The sequence below is a fragment of the Populus nigra genome, chromosome 6 (assembly GCF_951802175.1).
Source record: "Populus nigra chromosome 6, ddPopNigr1.1, whole genome shotgun sequence".
In the NCBI taxonomy this organism is placed as follows: Eukaryota; Viridiplantae; Streptophyta; class Magnoliopsida; order Malpighiales; family Salicaceae; genus Populus; species Populus nigra.
Window position 1 is genome coordinate 11083562 of NC_084857.1, and position 18929 is coordinate 11102490.

Sequence of the window (18929 nt, forward strand, 5' to 3'; positions counted from 1 at the left end):
TATTTTAAAATTTATTTTTTATTAGGTTAGTTCTAGGTTGATGAACAAAAACACCGGTTTTTAAAGTTAAAGCATGCTATTAACTGGGCAAACAAAAACTCTAACCGGGGCAGGCTATTAGCTGGATACGGTAGCAGATAGGCTAACAAGGGCATCATGGTAATGTAACAGAAATAGAGGCGTGTTTGGTGAGAAATACACAAAGAAGGGAAACACTAGTAGTAAACCCAAAACGTATGCCGCCCCCCCTATTCTCTCTCCAAAAAAAACAAAAGAGAGTAAAGAGCGAGAGAAAATGCCGAAGACAGGCAAGTTATAGAGTCAGTTAGCTCAAAGCGGGTGTCTGTGACCCCTCTTAAACGCAGGCACAGCAGCGATACTTCAAAAACAAAAACCGTTTAAAATAAAAACAAGAGACCGTTAAAATCCTTCCCGCCAATCGCCATGGTTGCTCAGCTTGAGCACCACCTTCAACAAGACTCTCCAGCCGCCTCCTTCTCCTCCTCACTAGAAGACCATGTTCAGAAGACAAAGTCTCTGATCTCCGCCCTGAATTTTGTCTCTCGTAATCTCCCCCTCCCTCTTGATCTTTTCAACACCGTCTCTTCAATCTATTCAGATGTCGGTAATGCTGATTTTGACGGTGGGGCCCAAGAGAGAAGCCAATTGGTATGTTTTCTCGAGATGCCCTTTTGGTTTCGGGGGTTTTGGGGTTTGTTTAATTTTGTGAATTTGGGTGTTTTTTGGGGCAACTTGGATGCTCTGTTGGGGATTCATGTCACAAGTTTGGAAATTTGGGGTTTTTGAAGGGGAATTTATTTATTTATTTATTTTAGGATTTTGTGGTGTAAAGGAGAATTTCGAGGTTAGGGATTTTGGTGTCATGTCAATTTTGTGTTTTCTTCTCTGCATATGTGAAATTGCTTCTTGTTATGTGTGGAAATATTATGGATTATTTAACTAATATTGCATTCCTTTTCAACCCCAATATTGTGATTGTGTCAATTAAGTTATGCAGGGTAGAGAATTGTTTCGGTTAGGTTTCTTTGTGGTTGCCAGCTAGGATTTTGTTTTGTCATTTTTAATCTTTGGACTAGATATGTATGTTTGGTGTCTTTGTAATGGACGATCAAAGTTGACAGTATTTATTAAAGATATACACGTTTATTGTTGAAAAGTCCTGTGGCTTCCCTTTTCTTTTCTACAATGGTCTCACTGGTGTGTTACCTTGTTTAAAGGCTAACATGTGGACGAGTTTTGGTTTTCTTTTCTGATCTTCTGATAGGCCTTTTATTCTAGAGTTTTATAATCTCTTACATTGAGAAACAAGACGTCAACTTTTTATTTTCCCAAACTGTGCAGTGTTTCTTTCCAATGGAGATTTGCCTGTTAACTGCTCTAGCTGTTTGAAGTTGATATTGCAATTGAAGTCTGTAATTCATGTGTTAATTTGTCATTTCTGATCTAGCTTCTGGAATATGGATTTAACATAACACAGCAGGTTAACCCTGGGATTTCCATCAGAACTGATTTGATGACTGGATTTGAGGATGCACTATCAAAGCAAAGGCTAAATTGCATGTTGGGTTTTTCTCTGGCAGAATTGAGGGAAAATCGATATCAAAGCCACATCCTGCATCGCTTGAATGAACTCGAAGGTTGCTATTTCTTGTACATAATCTTCACATTCAGGATTTCACATTATTTTGTCTTGCTCATGAAATGCTTCACAAGGTAATTTTAATTCAGCTTGCTTGCTTGTCCTCGTGATTTAGCATATTGTTGGTACTTGATTAAGATACCTTATTCACAGAGCTGGGCTGCTATGCCTGCTGATATTGGGGCTTAATGATTTTTTTTTGGCTGGCAGTTATTTTGGTAACTTGTTAATAATAGTAACAGTGTCCTTTCTCTATTCGTTGATTTGTCCTTGTAGACAATCCTTGGAAAGGATTTATTGATGAGTTTTTATGTGTTGGATCAGAACTGCCTTCAACCAGAGGTGAAGACCTGCAAATGAAATGTTTACTCGAACTTCATGGACTTAAGGTAAGTTCAATTCGTTAAAAGTGCTCTGAAAAGTTTTGTCAAGTTCGTGCTTGCCTGTTGTACTTATACTTGATAGAGTACAAGTTGCAATCTGAATTGGATGCAGGTAACATTTGGTTCTTCTAATACTGTGATCGATGCTTCTCCAAGAAACCTGTCTGCTTGAGTGGTGAAACAAATGAATATCCAGAAATATAATAAATCTGCTTTTCCCCTTCAGAAATAGGAAAAGCTTGATAGCTTATCTTTCAGGATTGATTTCCTTAAGGATTTTGGAGACCTGTGAAGAGAAGCTAGATTTAATTAAATTAGATTAATTGTGGTTGACTGGTTTCATTTTAGTATCTTACATTTTTTGTTAGACATGTTGCTAAAGGGGCTTTTGGATCCATGGTGATAGAAGGGCTCTGTTCACTGTTTTATTTGGAAATTGAGGGATGAATTTTTTTCTGGCAGCTAGCAGAATTGCAAAGCAAAGTTCAATCTGAAGTGAGTTCAGAGTACTGGCTTCGTTTGAATTGTATGTTTCCTGACAAGCAACTTTTTGATTGGGGTATGATGCGGTTGCCTCGTCCTCTATATGGTATAGGGGATGCTTTTGCCATGGAAGCTGATGATCAATTCCGAAAGAAACGAGATGCTGAGGTTATTTCTTCTAATGTTCATTTTCTCTCTGTGAAACCATCTTGCTTACAAATGGGGGATTTTTGGAATCTGGGCATTTGTATATAATATCTGCTAGAATATCCTATTGTCTGATTAACTAAGGTGGCAATCTAAAACTTGATAGTGTTGACTGGGGTCCTGAACTGCTATGCTGGTGCTATGTATCAATCTTAGCTTTCAATCATTGGCATATGATGTCAACTGAAATAAAAGTCATCTCTCTCTAAAGATAATTTTCTTCTCAGAAGAAACACAGTAAGTTGAGATGAAAAAAAAATTGAGCTTTGAATAATAAGATCTACAATGCAATATGATAACTAAGAAAATAAAATTTGTTTGCTGTTAAATATACTGTTTTCTGTTGTATGCTCTCACTTGGTGAAAATCTTCAATGCAGAGGCTGTCAAGGTTAGAAGAGGAAGAAAGGAACTATGTGGAGACTAGAAAAAGAAAATTTTTTGCAGAAATACTTAACGCTGTCAGAGAGTTCCAATTGCAAGTTCAGGCTACTCATAAAAGGAGAAAGCAAAGGAATGATGGGATCCAGGTATTCTATTGTCTTTCTATCTTGCCACTTACTTCATTCCTGCTAATATGAAACTGAGAAGCGCAGACATTTGCATGGATGGGGGATTTCTGAACCTTTATACACGGAATTTATATGTTTAACTGAAGGGATAGCCAAGGAGGAGTTGAATGAATCAGAAGTACACATTATTAACAAGGGAGAGGGGATTGGATATCACATCCAAAGGAAAAGTTTAGATGGCAATCTTCAAAGCATTCTTATGTGATAGTAATATGAAATTAAGTCTTCTTTGCCATTAGAATGTTCATGTAAAGCTAAATTGAGTTCTGTGATGGATCTGTGTCTTGTGACTAATTACAGAATGTTAGAAATAAACTAGTTAGTGTAACTTTCAATATTTTTCTGTAATTCCAGAAGATGAGATCTGTTGTTAATTTATTAGGTTGACTGTTTATTACTGTTCTTAGAATAGCATATGATAGATGAATGCAAATCATGTTACTGTATTTTGACAGGCATGGCATGGAAGGCAAAGGCAGCGTGCTACACGGGCAGAGAAACTGAGGCTCCAAGCCCTGAAGGCTGATGATCAAGAAGCATATATGAGGTTAGTAAAGGAGAGCAAGAATGAACGACTTACAATGCTTCTTGAAGAAACAAATAACCTACTTGCTAACTTGGGAGCCGCGGTCAAGCGCCAAAAAGATTCCAAACATTCAGATGGCATTGAACCTTTAAGAGACTCAGAAGCTGATTCTCCGGAGTTGGATGCTTCAAGGAATGAAAGTGAACTGGATACATATCCTGAGGAAGATGTCATCATTGATTCTAATCTTAATGATGATACTGGTGATTTGCTTGAAGGCCAACGACAATACAACTCAGCCATTCATTCGATTCAGGAGATGGTAAATAGTGAATCTTTATTCCCTGCATCATTTTATCTCTGGGTTTTCCTATGTGGATCTTTTGTTTGATTTCCATTGTTTAAATTCCAATCATTTTGCGTGTCTCCGCAATGAGTAAGTAGTTGGCGTGTTGTTTAGATTGCCATACTCTTGTAAGAATGACTAGATGAGAGTTAATTGGTGCTTGCAAGTGAATGCTCAAGGATTAAGCTGTTTATTGACTGGTCCCTTATAGCAGTTCCCTTAAGCTTGAGTGTTTGGCTACCTGTCCTAGCTTTTGAGTCCAAGCACATGGAATTGGGTCTTATAAGTGGCTGTCTTGTGCAAAAGATTATGTCCTGATAAACCTTTTCAAGATCTTGCTTAAGCGGGTTTGGTCTTCAGGATTGCTTTTCCCATTTATTTGAGATGGATAGACAGTTGAGTTTCGTTGCATGGATTGCTTCATTTTGTTATTTCTTTTGGTTTATAGATAATATGGTTGATTTATGAAAGCACAGCTAATCAGCTGATTTCAGCATCAAAGGCTAACTGCTGCCTAGTTTGAGGACATGCAAATTTTGACGGTCCTATGCTTTGGATGTGGACAGGCTATGGGAATTTTCTCTCATACATTTTGTAATAGTTTATGGCTGTGAAACTGGAGATTTAGGAGTTGTAATTTGATGAGGCAGTGCAAATTATTGTCAGTTGCAGAAATGATGTCTGATGACTAAAGGTTGGTTGGAAGAGATTGATATGAAGTCTTTATCTGCCAGCAGCTAAATAATAATGAGTTTTGGGGTTTATTTTAAGAGGTTGTTTAATGTTTAAAGAGTTGGAAAAATATGTGAAGATATCGTTTATGCTAGAATAATGATGGGATGGGTTTGGAGGTGACTAGAGAAGGAAAGGAGGAATTTGGAGGTTGCTTATGTGCTGTGAACAATACTTGGTAAGTGTAGCATCAGAATTTGGAGAGAGAGAGGAGGAAGAGACAACAAAGCTTTCAAAACAAGGGTAGCAAGAGGAATGATATCACACCAGTCAAGTTTGCTTATAGTTGCAAACCAAAACACTCTGGGTGTGTTTACTTGTGGAAAGTATTTAAACTTTGCAAAAAAACAAAGATTAAACTGCTGCAAAATGTGCTTATTGGTTAGAGGTGTAACCTTTTGTTTTAAAATAGATTTCTGCTTTCCACTTTTCTGGAAAACTGGAAAGCAAAAATTATCTGCTCAAATGAAGACCTGCATTTTTTTTAACATTTTTTCCTGTTCATTAGAAGATCCATCATACCCTGGACTATACAGTGGGAGGTAACCCGTCCCCCCCCTAATAATCTGTTCTGTCTCTGCCATGAGCAGAATTTGAACCATGTTGCTCAGTAGTCAGTACCACTCCAACCTGCTAGTTACACATGTTGGCTCTTTTAATATAGACATTCCTGGTATTTTCTAATTTTTGCAGCTATGTTTTGTCGTCATGGAGATTAGAAGAGATGAAGATGAAAAAAGTGTTTTTCCCCCCCCCAATAAACCTAGTGTTATTATTCCACTATTGTTGGTATTTATTTTCTTAGATTCTTTGTGTTTCTAGAATTCAGAAATTTTAATTGTAACATTCTAACAAAGCTGGTGGTCATCATGGGATCAAAGAAAAAAAACATTGACACTCAGAGTTCCTATAAGATTGTAGACTTAAGGAAGCTGCCAGTTACACCTTTTTTGTCCGAAGCAGCAAATATTATGTTTCTGCCTGCCCATCATTTATAGAATAGGACTCCAAATTACTAAATAATTTAACCTGAAACTAGTAAGGATTCAGCATACGAGACCATGTTAAGTGCCACCTTGGTTGAACTCTTTTTGGGCTTTATAGTAAGAAATATCCTTGAACTGCCAAAATATGATACAAGTTCAGAATAGGCAGTATATCTTCCCATCGCAGCATCTTCATATATGTGGCTTATATTGAGCTTTAAGGCGTGGAATGGTGATTGTAAATTCCAAGCAACTTTTGTTGTTCATGCTGCTGTTAATAAGAGAATCCAACTGTTTGTACATTGTAATGCAGGTAACTGAGCAGCCATACATGCTTAAAGGTGGACAATTAAGATCATACCAGTTAGAAGGGCTTCAATGGATGCTGTCTTTATTCAACAACAATTTAAATGGAATTTTAGCTGATGAAATGGGGTTGGGGAAAACAATACAAACAATTTCATTGATAGCATATCTCAAGGAGAAAAAAGGTGTGTGTGGGCCACACCTGATAGTTGCTCCAAAGGCTGTTCTACCGAATTGGATCAATGAATTCTCAACATGGATTTCAGAGGCTGAGTATGCAAAAAGACTTACTTACTGTGTTTCTTTCTCAGGGTGCATTTGCACGAGTAAGCATGCTCATGTGGTGCTTGCTTCAAAATTTCTAATGTATTTTCTTCTTCTTCATCCAGAATTAAAGCTTTTCTTTATGATGGATGTCTAGAGGAGAGAAAGGCAATAAGGGAACAGTTATCAAGAGAGGGGAATCTTCAGGTGTTGATCACGCATTACGATCTAATCATGAGAGATAAAGCATTTTTGAAAAAAATTCAATGGCAGTACATGATTGTTGATGAAGGTCATCGACTAAAGAATCATGAGTGTGCTCTGGCAAAGACTATTGGAGGGTATGGCGCTACATGTGTACTAACCTGCCTCATTTTTTATTTTGAAGTTTATGTATGTCCTCATGAGCTCCATGTTTAGGTCTTTTAATTGTTTAAGCTGAATCTCTTTCAATGTTCATTTCTTTGCTACATGCATCCATTGTTTGCATGGTTGCATGGCATTTGGTCATGTCATTGTAAAATCTTAGTAGCAGCATGATGGTTGGCTAGGTTTGGATCTTAACAGTTTTTGGATAGCAAATTGTTTTTGGATTGAAAAATGTACTTTCCAGAGAAAGTGCTAGGAATTTAATTAACTTTTGCCTGCTGACTGTATGAGCATACTGGATCTGTCCAGTTGATGCCTGGATTTGCGGGCAGCATCAGGATACATATTTGAATTATTCCTTTTCTGTTGCGACACTGATTCTTTTTTATGAAATAATTGAAAATTATTTTTCCTTTCATCCTTTTTACTTAATAAGATTCAAATTGTGATTATCTGGGCACTGGCATGATACTTTACAATGTGTTTTGAGGTGGTTGCTCTTTTCTGTTGAAAAGTTGTAAAGATTTCTTATGTCCTCAGTTTTATTGGAATCCAATAATACTTGGACATCATTTCATAAGACATGGTGAAGGCTTTTCTAATTGAATTTTAACTCGCATGCAGCTATCAGATGAAGCGCAGACTTCTGTTGACTGGGACTCCAATACAGAACAGCTTGCAGGAACTCTGGTCCTTGCTTAATTTTCTCCTCCCGCATATTTTTAATTCTGAGGATAAATTTGAAGAGTGGTTTAATGCTCCCTTCGCTGATCGCGGTGAAGTTTCTCTCACCGATGAAGAACAACTATTGATTATTCGTCGTTTGCATAATGTAGGTGCCCTTGAAATTTCAAATTTGTTTTGCAGTCTTCTTGGGCCTTTATCCTGATTCATTCCCATGATTCTCAGGTTATAAGGCCGTTCATATTGAGGAGGAAAAAAAATGAGGTGGAGAAATACCTTCCTGGGAAAACTCAGGTTTTACTAAAATGTGATTTGTCAGCATGGCAAAAAGTTTATTACCAGCAAGTTACAGAGATGGGCAGAGTTGGGCTGCATACTGGTTTGTCGCTACTGCTACCCAAAGTTTATTCATGTTCCTGAGTTCTTAACAGTCTTTGTTTGTCGGTGCAATTTTGAATTTTTTGTCATTATATGCTATGATTGTTTGGCATTTCCTGGGATCTATGTTTACTGCCTTTGGAAGGAAAAGCTGCTAGTTTTTTTGGGTCTTTCCCACCCCTTTCCTTTCCTTTCCTTTCCTTTACCCTCACAGAAGCTCCAGAACTCATTTGAAATGCTAATTAGCTACCACTACGATTTTTTCTGTGAAATAGCTTGATTACTTGTGTATTTGTTATCATCAATCATCTTCCACTTTCTACAGAGAACTTGAAGTCATGTTTTTCCTCTATATATCTGCCTGCTATGCTTGCTCATTTTCCTCATCTGGTTTACGTGTGTTTTTTCTTGTGTGTGACCTCATCATTGTGTATCTTGGTGGTGTTTATCCATCTTGTGAAAGTACTGACTTAAAGTGTTAAAACTTGGAACTTAATGAGAAAACATCAATTTACAGGATCTGGAAAATCTAAGAGTCTACAGAATCTGACGATGCAGCTCAGGAAGTGTTGCAACCACCCATATCTTTTTGTTGGAGATTATAACATGTGGAGGAAGCATGAAATCATGAGAGCATCAGGGAAGTTTGAACTACTTGACCGCCTACTCCCAAAACTTCATGCAACTGATCATAGAGTCCTGCTTTTCTCACAAATGACTCGTCTTATGGACATTCTTGAAATTTATTTGCAACTTCATGATTACAAGTATCTTAGACTTGATGGCTCAACTAAAACTGAGGAAAGAGGAACATTACTAAAGAAATTTAATGCTCCAGACTCTCCTTACTTCATGTTCCTTTTGAGCACTCGTGCTGGAGGTCTCGGTTTGAATTTACAAACAGCAGATACTGTAATAATTTTTGATAGTGACTGGAACCCCCAAATGGACCAGCAGGCAGAGGATCGTGCCCATCGTATTGGACAAAAGAAGGAAGTCAGAGTTTTTGTTCTGGTTAGTGTTGGATCGGTTGAAGAGGTGATCTTGGAGCGTGCAAAACAGAAGAAGGGCATTGATGCCAAGGTCATCCAGGCTGGACTTTTTAATACAACGTCCACAGGTATATCCTACTTGAATTCCATGCATTTAGCTAGAAAGTATCCATTTAGTCAAGAAGGAAATGTTTCTTTTGTTTGCTATTGCTCCAACCAGGGGCATTCATTTACTCTCTTATTGGCAAGGTGTTATTGCTTCAGTCTGCTGGATAATTTTCATAATTTTTGCTGTGACAACTGTGGATCATACATGCTTCAGTTTATTAATGTTATTTTGATAGGTATGCCGTCATTGATTCGATCTAGAAAAAGTTGTAGCATCAAATACATGTGCACATTCTTGAAACCACTAATTATAATTAATAATTGAGCAAATAACCAGGACTGCAGTGAGCACATTGGTCTGGACATATCTTGGACTTGCTACAACTACTGAATAGGATAAAGCATCAAGTCTGTATGTTGGCTGACTTGGTTCTATATTCTCCAGCTGTTTTACAGTCATGATTTCAGTTAATGAAGAACTGTATCATAGGAACCTGTGGTCTATTAATCTTCCCATCTCAACATCATGTTCTCCATCATTTATGGAATTAGTCAATTGCTTCTTTTGCTTTTCAACTGAAATCTTCTCATAAATTTTGATGATTGGAATCATAATGAGCTGGACTCAATTTCTGCCAGGCTTTTTTTGTTCCTTTTGGATGAATTGAGCAATGCATTAATGTGGCATGTCTTTGCTAGTGCAGCTCAGGACAGAAAAGACATGTTAGAGGAGATTATGCATAGAGGAACTAGCTCACTCGGAACAGATGTCCCAAGTGAGAGAGAGATCAACCGCCTCGCAGCCCGTTCTCAAGAAGAGTTTCGGATTTTTGAGGATATGGACAAGGATAGAAGAAAAAAGGAGGATTACAGATCTCGTCTCATGGAAGAGCATGAGGTACCTGAATGGGCATATCAAGCACCTGATAACAAGGAAGATAAGGCCAAAGGTTTTGAGCAGAATAGTACTGGTGTCTTGGGAAAGCGGAGAAGAAAGGAGGTAATATACAGTGACACATTAAGTGATTTACAATGGATTAAGGCTGTCGAAAATGGAGAAGACATGTCCAAATTGTCAGGTAAAGGGAAGAAACAAGAACATACTCGGTCTGAAGCCAATGATTCTGCCAGCAATAGTGCAAGAACAGACAAGAAGGTTCTGGAAATGAGGAATGAATACACGCCTGTGGCAAGTGAGGGCACAAGTGAAGATACCTACGCTTCAGCCCCCAAAAGACCCAAGTCTGACGAGGCAGTCTCCCAAAAACCAGATTATCAGGTTTCAGAAAAATCTGAACAAGGTGGTGGAGAAAGTGGTTTGAACAAGCATATATTTACTTGGAATACCTATAAGAAGAAGAGATCCAGTTATGTTATTCCAAGTTCATCATCAAACTCTAGAGGGCAGAATTCCAACGGAAAAGGAAATGGTTGGGCTTGATGTAATTGAGCAAAATATCGTCACAGTTTAGTGATGGGATGATCCGAAAGCATCCCTAAGGCCTCTGCTTTTCTGATTGCTGCTGCATTGCGCCAGGATTTCTTTGGGGCTGCCATTGTTGTCCTATGAAGTCGCCTCCTTAAATGGGTTGCTTCCAGTACTTGCTCCCATGCCTGCTCCTCCATGTCCATCGATTCTAGCATTTGTAACATCAGCAGTCAATGCATCATTTTCCCAATTTAATTGCACCTCTTATTATCATCACATTTCAACCGCATACAAAAGGTGAGGGCATAAGATCGCATGGTGAAAGGTGAACCTAGATGTCTGCATGGCTATTACCACTCTTATATTCGTTGGCACTTGTAACATATTGGCAATAATGTGAGATTCCCTAATTTATGAAGTGCGCATTTATTATTATTTATGGCTTTCAAGATTATTTTTCATGTGGGAATAAGGCTTTTGGCGAGGAAGACATCTGGAGTTCATCCTTGGATTGGAAGATGATGTTTTCTTATGAACACACTATACCTGAGAATGATGATCCTGTAACGAGCATTTTTTTTTTCCTTTCGAGACAAAGCAGCAAAACAGATGATCCAGCCAAAATACAGCAACTAAAAAACTGGTAAAAATTCAATACCGATAGCCTCGCCAATAATGAAAGGAAAGGAAAAATGCGAGGAAAAAATTCAAGCTTGCTTTCCAAATCTTAACGGTGTCTTTTATTCTCAACTGTCAAACCTCGTGAGGCTATGCTTGTGCTCAGAAACCAGCATGCACCTTTTCGACATTCATCACAGTTCTGATAGTCTTGGAATTTTGATGGAGTAGGTGGGAAGCTAAAGCGAAAGACTTCTCTGAAGAGTCAGGAAACTAAAGTAACTCGACTACTGTAAATAGATATAGCATGTATGAAATGATAAGAGAACAGAAGCTCAACAATGGAGAACAGAAATTGAAAGTCTGGGCATTATTATCCACTATAGAGTGCCGTCACATTTTAATCAACTACTCTGGAAGCCCCAGACAGACAAAATGTGATACAGGGATGATACGGAAACATGGAAAGATCTCCCTAAATCTATGCTACAGACAACATCAATTATGATTTGATGCCGATCACAGCTCACAGCAACTGTCCTGGTCATGCAAGCTACGATTCAACAGAACAGTCAATCCAAAATGCTGTCACTGTCTCCTACATCAATGTGTGCCAAAGATAACTACTAATGAAACAGAATCTGCTAAAGAAAAATATTCAAATAAAGCACAATTTTATTCCTCTTTGTTAACTTCAAGCTTCTCAAGTTTTGTTTCCAACTCATGCTCATCACCTTCACCTTCTCCAGACTCTTCCTCATCATCACCTCCTTCAGGATCATTCTCATCAAAGGATCCAAGCCTATCTGGGAATTTCTCAAACATTTCCTTCACCTCATCAATGCCTTCATCTGAAATAAAATTCCCATCAATATTCAGAAATTTAAACTCAGGCTTCTGCACCACTACCCTTGCCAAGACTCGAGCCCCAGCCCTTCGTATAGAATTGATGCTCATATCAACTTCCTTCAGCTGGAGATGGCCTTCTTCCAAGACCTTACTGATCTGGATAGCACCTTCATCCTTGAGTTCATTTTCAGCCAAGTTCAACTTGGTAAGATGTTGCTTCTCTGCTATACATGCAGCCACAATAGGAGCAGCTTCAGCTGTTATGTCATTTCCAGCCATATCCAGGACTTCCAGTGAGGGAGCTGATTCCTTTAGAGCTCTAGCTATAGCCATGGCACCTTCATCTTCCAAATTAAGATAGCTCAAATAAACTTCTGTCAAACCAGCATATTTGGAAAGAGCTTTACTCAGAGCAACTCCTGCTTCCACTCCAAACATATTGTCTCGCAAATCAAGCTTCTTCAAATAGGTGCAAGTGTCAAGAGCTTCTGATAAGGCAACTCCTCCTTCAGAGCCTACCCTTGTGGAGGAACATCGAAAATCTTCCAGTAAGGGAGAGCGCTTCACAACCTTAGAGATGGCAAGTGCTCCTTTGTCTCCAGTCATATTGTTATGAAACTGAAGAACCCTAAGCTTCTCTGTCAAAGGAATTAATTCACAGACCGCTTCAGCAGCTTCCTCTGAGATGCCATTGTTCATTAAGTAGAGCTCCTCTAAGCAACTCTGTGACCTAAGGAGTGCCCCAAAAGCCCTAACACCCTTCTCACCCAAGGCATTATTTGAAAGGTTCAAGGACTTGAGAATGCTACCTTCCAAGGCAGTGGAGAATATATTCATTACTTCAAGTGCTTCTGCCTCTGGTCTTCCAGCAATAAAATCTGACAGGTCAACTTCCTTCAGCTGATTCTTAATGGAGGCCAGAATGGGTTCAGCAACACGAGCTGCTTCTAGACCAAAGCTTCTATTGCTAAAGCATATTTTAGTGTAAGAATTTCCTGGCTCTTTTAATGGCTCAAGTGTTTCCTCGGCCTCCTTCGCCTCAATAAAGGATCGCGCACCTTTAGATATATCAAACATGGTGTCACGGGGTGCACTAACTTCTTCAGACACCAAAACTTCTTTGTCGTCCTTCCTAGAAGGGCCTCTTTTGAGAACTTCCAAGATTTGCTTGCTGCATTCCTTGGCATAAAGCTGTACTGCAGAACTTCCATCACCATCTGGCTCCTTTTCATAGTGTTCATTTGCAGTAGCGAAAGCAAAATCTTCAATTTTTTTTGCATTCTCCTCAGCCTCCTCCTTGCTCAGACTTCCATATTTCTGGGTGAAAATCGACTTAGTAGTGAGATTGTCGGTAACACGAACCACAAGCATTTGCCTTGTGTTTTGACTAGGGGGCCACAGCTTTATTGAAAATGGTCGGGGCTGTGACTTTGACTCAGTGGCATCCATTTCAGAGAAACCTGCAGACATTTACTGACAAACTTTTTCATGTTATCCAACGGACCAATTGAGAAAAGAAAAGGAAAATAAGAAAAGCTGAAATATTCTTAACAATGAACAAAGGCATATTCACAAAATTAAGGTTAGAAAGCACTCAACCATCCAATTCTCAAGCTTGATGAAAGTAAAGAAACTAAAAAATACAAAATATTAAATAGACAAAATGCTTATAGAGGTAGTAAGAAAGAGCAACCCCGGGATAATAATGACTACGAACTAGATTCTATATCCAAGAAAGTATATCTGAACGTTATTTTATTCTCAACAAGAGTCATCAAAGTGAAAAAAATAAAATTGTAAGCATCTAAAATCTACCAAAACGCTAAGAAGGCTGATTCTATCAGAAAACCTAAAAAACCTCCATTAAATCATAAACATAAGGAGAGTCACGCGACACATATAAATCATTTCCAGACCCCAACTAAAAAAAATGAGATGCGATCAAACTCACCAGAAGGTGCCTTCGCATAGCAATAATATATTATTAATTCAACGAAAATAATTGCACGGATATCCTTCCTACAGAATTCCAATTTTATTATATCTAAAATACGTCACTACCTTTTACATAAAAGAGATTCAATTTTTCAGTGGAGATCATATATCCCTCCAATTTTCTACCTATATTACTCGTTTATATATCATCTACCCATTTTTCTATCTCGCAGACAAAAAACACTATCAACTCATTAACATTTTGGGTACAGAAATTGCTAATAAATAATAATATAGCAGAATAATATTAAGGAAAAAAACAGAGAGATACGCAAAAGCGAATAAAATTAGCGAATGAATAGTATAATAACACGTGAGAGCAAAGAACCCCTAGATCTAATGCTAGGACGATAAAAAAAAATCTTTATTAAATCAAGAAAAGAAGTGGGAAATGTAACAGATCTAGCGATATCATATCACAAGTTATATCAATCAGTCATAACAATTAGAAAGCAGAAGAAGCTTTAGAAATGTAAGATTTAAACAAGCGAGAAGATAGGATTGGAGAGAGAAAGAGGGAAAGTACCTTCCCCTTTCTCTCTCTTTCTGTGCGAATCTGTTTGTCTTTGATAGCGCGTTAACTGTGTATGCTTAATATTATTATCAAGAAGTAAGTATCCCTAAGAGCAGAGGCAGCTAAATACTCTATGGATCTTTATGTATAGTGAGAGAGAGGGTGTGCGCGCGCGTGGAGGGAAATGGAGATTTCGAGTGGGAGTGAAAAGGAGGAAGGGACTTTCAAGTTCCCACGCACAAATACAATACTCTACTCGTAGTAGGTTTTTTCAGGATTTCTCTCTTTGGACGCACATACCTTGTGTTATTGGACTGTCTCTCTCGGGCTCTGCTCGCTTCGTCACGCTGCTGTTTGGCGTTATTTTGATTTTGGGCCTGACTTTGAGCTTACAGGTTGACTAGATTCAATTGTTTTGTTTTATTACCCCCTGGTTTAATGGGCTTGTGATGCTTCAAAACCAAATTTGCAAGTCCTGTCAACGTGGATGTGTGTAATGCTCGGACGAGGAATTGTGCATTTATGCATGAATTATTGAAACTAGATGCTGGCAACTGCAATCACTTTTGACAATCTCTTGAAATTTAATATTATTTTTTTGTCACCGAGAGGAAAATCTGAAAATTAATGAAAGGCTGGAATTGATGTTAAATATATCTCGTAGATTATAGTCAATAGACATGGATTATGTTTTGTATTATTATTCATGATTAAATCTGAAATAATTATTTAGATTTAATCTGGGTAGAAATTGATTTTTATACTCGTCTAATTAAATGTCTAATTAAATTTCCGGTACTTATCTTTCAATAACTTAATCTTTTTATTTTATTTTACTTTTTAATATTTATTTTACTTGAAATTATCATGATTTTTTTTTCAATTTAAAACTTTAATATTAGATTTGTTGGAAATAGAACTTCATAATTTTTTTATTTATTTTTTTATAAAATTATTTTGATTTTTTAATAAATAAAGGTTAAGATATCCTAGGTTAACTTGAGATTTTTTTTTTTTTGTTTTTTTTTAATTGGTTGGGTTTTGTAATTTTTTTATTTATTTATGAAGTTATCTTAATATTTTAACTTTGATTGTGGATTTAATAGATTAATAAGTTAACCCAAGTTGACTCTATTTTTTTTTTTACTTTTTAATTTTTTTTATATATAATTTTATCATTTAATTATAAACTGGTTTTCTTAATTTATTTTCTAAAAAGTTATAATAAACTAATGATTAAAGTTATAAGTTTAAAGAATTAATTCAAATCAATCTAATATATTATTATTTTATATGTATATGTAGAAAAAAATATCATTCAATATATTTCCATATTAATAGTTTCTTTTTCTTCATTTCACCAACTGGCGTCGCCCTAAACGTGGTATTCGGTGATCAACCACCATCGTATCAGTTGGTCTTTACAGCCCCCTTCACACCTCATAGTTCAGTTAATTAAAGCACAGAAAAATGGACAAAAGGATCATCCGGCACAAAACAGTATCCACAAAATATTAGGCATTAACACCTCCATAAACCAGGAATCCAGCGCTAACTGGAGAATCCCAGCTAAAGCATAAACTAATTGCATAAGCAAAAATCACAATCAACAAAAAAGATTCTCCGAGTAATTAGTCTATATACACATCAAACACCAAATTCCTAACCTGTGCTAACCCAACATTCTACAAGCAGATTTGTCCTTACCCACATGTTTAATCCAGTACCAAAACTCTACTAGTCCCTATGATAAATTTGCCAATTAAAACCATCTGTGTTAAAAAAGAAAAATGTCCATTTACAAAAGCAACCCCCCCCCCCCCTTACCCTCTAATCTTCTCCAGAATGAATAATCTTAAAAAGGCACGATTTTCCCTGAAAAACTAAGCCTATATTGTATTATTGTAAGCATTATGCAAGTACTCTATCACAATTATATGCAGCCAAATATGGTGCAACTTAATTCACAGATAAGAATCAAAAGATTCCTAAACTCAACTTCCATAAGCACAATCCAGAAAGCAAATCACAACTAATGCATGCAAACAATTAATCACAAGCAAAACCAAATCAAAAACCAAGAATTGCAGTTCGATGAAACTTTATAAATTCATACGACATAAGAAAATCCATAGCAGTAATACTAATAATCATAATATGCCTTGCCTAAAATCCAACAAACTTAGAAGCAAAATCCATAAGCATGGCATAACCAAATCAAAACGGTTCGTCCAACAAAATCAAAACATAAAACCTCTCCTGCTGTCTTGTTTGCTCAACGGTAAGATTTCTGGAACCTGGCTCTGGCACCACGTCCACCAAACTTCTTAGTCTCGCACCTTCTAGGATCAGCAACAAGCAAAGTCCTATCATACCTCACCAAAATGTCCTTTATCTCCTTCTTGCTCTGCTCATCCACATACTTCTGATAAAACGCCACAAGTGCCTTCGCTATGCTCTGCCTGATCGCATAGATCTGAGACGTGTGTCCTCCACCCTTGACACGGATCCTCATGTCCACTCCAGCAAAACGTTGTCGTCCTAGGAGAAGGATTGGTTCATAGGCCTTGAATCGGAGGATTTCAGGCTCAACTAGCTCGATTGGGCAGCCGTTGATCTTGATAAGGCCGCGACCGCGCTTGCAGTGGGTGACTGCGACTGCTGTTTTCTTCCTGCCGAAGCACTGCACGGACTCCTTCGGCGCCGCCATGGTTGGTTGGCTAGGGTTTTCTTTTGGGGGTTTGGTTGCAGCCAAGCGCCTAAAAACTCTCGCGGGGAAGTGGGGAAGAGGGGGTCGAGTAAAAGAGGGTTATAAGGGGGAGGGTGCTTTTAGGGTTTTGAGTTGATGACGTGGAGGGCGGGGAGGGGTTTCTGGGGCAATTAGACGGTTCTGATTGGTTTTGTGGAATGAGGGTGCCAGCGGCCCGTTAATTTATACAAGAGAAAGTCACTTGGGCCTTTATGAAGGCCAAAATCTAAAATTAAAAGGTTAGGACGGGAAGGCTTGAATGGACCTATTGGAAACCTTTTTGTTCTAGCAAAGGTCCATGCTAAACCAAGCTAAAATTTTGTTAATTTTGAATTTAAAATAAAATGAGAGGTATATTAGTTCATTCATCAATATTGACCACACTTAAATTATTTTTTTCTCAAAAATATTTTCATAATATTCATTTATCTATATTTTTCTTTAAAAAAACAAAAAAAATAGAATAAATATAAAATAGATGAAAATGAATAAATATAATTAATTTTTATTTGCAATTACCATGCTGGGGAAATGATATATCCTATGATAGGATACCAGTCCTAATAGTGAATGACGTTTTTAGTTATCGGTGGTATCTGTATTAAACGTTAACGTCTTCATAAGCCTGTTATTGATTAGCGTCATATGAACAGAGAAACCAAGCTTCTCAAGAATTTAGTTTCTGCAAGCTGAAGGCAGACTCAACGCAGAAGCCTCCACCATGGAAGTAGACCAAGATGAGGAGTTTCTCGTGAGGTTCAGTGAGCTCTGGGAGCTGGAGCTAAAACCGGTCAGTTTCAGTTCTATTTGGTTTTTATATGACAAAAACCAGTTCAAACCGGTTTGACTCGATTTTTTAAGTTTGGCTCGGTTTTTTTCTAATTTTTTTTCGGTTTGGGTTCAGTTCGGTTCAGTTCAATTTTTTTTTTATTTTAAGCTTATAAAACCAAAATCAAACCGGTCAGTTTTTTAAAATTTTAATCGATTTAATTAGTTTTTTTTCACGATTCGATTTTTTCAATTTTTTTTTTAATTTTTTCACTCACTCCTACGCCCAACAGAACTCATAAATGAGAAGATATGAAGTGTAATAAAGAAATGCAAGGCACAATCAAGGATTGATGAAGTGGGGTTGTTTTTTCGTTTAAAATATCTTTAAAAAATTAATTTTTTTTAAATTAATAATTTTATATTTTTAAATTATTTTAATATACTAATATTAAAAAAAATTAATATATTTATAAAAAAATTTATTTTAAAAAATTTATTTCAAAGTTAAAAGTTAAAACTCGAGAATTAGTTGAGCATCTATAATTATAGAATACTCTATAAGGTATGGCAAAAGTACTGTAGCTTTTCCAACGCTTTTTATGCATCAGTGTTTCACTGTGCACTGTGCAAAACTCTTAACTGTTTTTTTTTTGTTTTTTTTAAAATGCTTTTATGAGTTATTTTTGCCTTTTTTTTCTTTGTGTTTTTTTAATGAATTTTCTTTTATTTAATTTAGTTTGTTAATGTGAATTTTTTTTTATTTAGTTATCAAACTTCATGAGACGGATCTCGGGTTTGACAGGTTAAATTGGTTTGACGGGTTAACCTGGAATTTTTTTTATCTTTTTTACTTTTTCATCAATTTTTTTCGTTTAGTTTAGTTTGTTAATTTTTTTTTCATTTAACCTGTCAATTTTTTTTTTCTATTTAGTTATCAAACTTTCATGACGCGAATCCCAGGTTTGACAAGTTAACCTGATTTGACGAGTTAACTCAATTGATTCAGATT

At 36.9% G+C, this 18929-nt stretch overlaps 3 protein-coding genes across 6 annotated transcripts; 1 reads left to right on the forward strand and 2 right to left on the reverse strand.

The window, feature by feature from the left end:
- The first annotated feature begins 226 nt into the window (after nt 1–226).
- LOC133695637 (probable ATP-dependent DNA helicase CHR12) lies at nt 227–10859 on the forward strand. 3 transcript variants are annotated; one of them, XM_062117548.1, is made up of 12 exons: nt 227–669; nt 1499–1658; nt 1985–2049; nt 2506–2694; nt 3113–3262; nt 3760–4152; nt 6208–6473; nt 6590–6805; nt 7458–7665; nt 7743–7896; nt 8413–9015; nt 9700–10859. In XM_062117548.1, exons 1-12 carry the CDS (start codon nt 445–447, stop codon nt 10434–10436), a joined length of 3366 nt encoding a protein of 1121 aa, XP_061973532.1. In that variant the 5' UTR covers nt 227–444; the 3' UTR covers nt 10437–10859. The 3 variants fall into 3 exon arrangements, with proteins under 3 accessions (XP_061973532.1, XP_061973533.1, XP_061973534.1); XM_062117549.1 differs by having other exon boundaries at nt 1502–1658; XM_062117550.1 differs by lacking the exon at nt 227–669 and having other exon boundaries at nt 1633–1734.
- Nucleotides 10860–11384: 525 nt separating this feature from the next.
- On the reverse strand, nt 11385–14674 carry LOC133695638 (RAN GTPase-activating protein 2-like). Of its 2 annotated transcripts, none has more exons than XM_062117552.1 (2): nt 14413–14674; nt 11385–13351 (listed from the first exon to the last, which is right to left on the reverse strand). In XM_062117552.1, exon 2 carries the CDS (start codon nt 13338–13340, stop codon nt 11718–11720), a length of 1623 nt encoding a protein of 540 aa, XP_061973536.1. In that variant the 5' UTR covers nt 13341–13351; nt 14413–14674; the 3' UTR covers nt 11385–11717. The 2 variants fall into 2 exon arrangements, with proteins under 2 accessions (XP_061973536.1, XP_061973535.1); XM_062117551.1 differs by having other exon boundaries at nt 11385–13364.
- A 1810-nt stretch (nt 14675–16484) lies between these two features.
- LOC133695639 (small ribosomal subunit protein uS9) lies at nt 16485–17209 on the reverse strand. The gene has a single exon (XM_062117553.1). It carries the CDS (start codon nt 17108–17110, stop codon nt 16676–16678), a length of 435 nt encoding a protein of 144 aa, XP_061973537.1. The 5' UTR covers nt 17111–17209; the 3' UTR covers nt 16485–16675.
- Between the last annotated feature and the right edge of the window lie 1720 nt (nt 17210–18929).